Source organism: Aureococcus anophagefferens (assembly GCF_000186865.1).
Source record: "Aureococcus anophagefferens unplaced genomic scaffold AURANscaffold_134, whole genome shotgun sequence".
NCBI lineage: Eukaryota > Pelagophyceae > Pelagomonadales > Pelagomonadaceae > Aureococcus > Aureococcus anophagefferens.
In genome coordinates, this window is record NW_008705682.1 from 2,855 (window position 1) to 3,929 (window position 1,075).

At 63.1% G+C, this 1,075-nt stretch overlaps 1 protein-coding gene across 1 annotated transcript in view; it reads left to right on the forward strand.

The window, feature by feature from the left end:
• Positions 1 to 561, forward strand: part of AURANDRAFT_72809 (expressed protein) — a gene marked incomplete at both ends in the record, with an annotated part of 3,361 nt that extends 2,800 nt beyond the window's left edge. Inside the window, one exon of the mRNA XM_009044103.1 lies at positions 30 to 561. Within this exon, the coding sequence (XP_009042351.1) occupies positions 30 to 497 (468 nt within the window). The remainder of the gene's footprint in view (positions 1 to 29) is intronic.
• Positions 562 to 1,075: the final 514 nt, after the last annotated feature.

Genomic DNA, 1,075 nt, shown 5'->3' on the forward strand with positions numbered 1-1,075 from the left:
TGGGAAGTTCGCGCCCTTTTCCCGCCCAGGTCTGGCTCTACTCGCGCGCGGCGCTCCAGCACAAGGCCCTGCTCCGCGTCCGGGCGCCGCCGCCGGTCCTCGCGGCGCTCCGAACGTTCGTCGGCGACGCGGCGCCGCTCGAGCCCGGCACGTACCCCCGGGACCTCTTCAAGTCGCCCCAGGACCCGACGCCCGCCGACGCGTTCCCGACGCTCGAGGCCTTCGCGCGCGCCATGCCCCCGGACTCGCGGCGCTGCGTCCACGCCGGCGCGGAGATCTCGCTCCGCTGCTGCGAGGGGTTCCGCGACGGCGAGGCCCGGGCCTTCTCCGTCGCCGAGTTCCTCTCGCGCGGCCGCTGCGGCGGCGTCGCGACGGCCCTCCAGACCGTCGCCATCGACCACCACGTCGCCTTCAAGGTCGACGGCGTCCAGGTCGGCCTCGGCTCCCGGCCGCCGCCGCGGTGGCCCCCTCCCGGCGGCGGCGACGACTCGGACTAGGCGCGCGGCTCCCGTCTAGGAAATGGGCCGCGGTGATGCTCATTGCCCGACGTATACATATCATACACGATGCGGGCCACTCATGTTACGGTGCGCATCTCCCTCAATATGAAGTGTGCGCTCAGAGCCACCGATGTCCCAATTTGAACGTTAGGAGGTTGTTTTTGGCACATTTAGGTTCATTTTTACTTCAACTTTACGGCAAGTTACCTTCTAGGAGACTCTTTTCGGGGCTGCTGAGCCGTCCAAAAGTGACCTTGGGAGCTCGATTGCGACCCTGCAGTGAAGTGATCAAAACTCGGATTCTGATAGCCTGGATTTAAAAGTCAACATTTTTGTTGAACTTCAGCACTTTTGTTGAAGTTAAATCTTGCGATTTCTTGACCCGAACCAGCGACCGCGCGCAAAAAGTCTTCGCAAACGTGCAATCAACGCGTGAGTATCATCAAGCTTGCTTTGATACGACCATTTAACCAATTTTGGCCGTGATTTCAGCCCGCGGACCTCCGCGACACCGCGCCCGCGCGCGCGGTCGACGCACAGCCTCTATGGAGGACTAATGACTCTGGCTCCGCCGG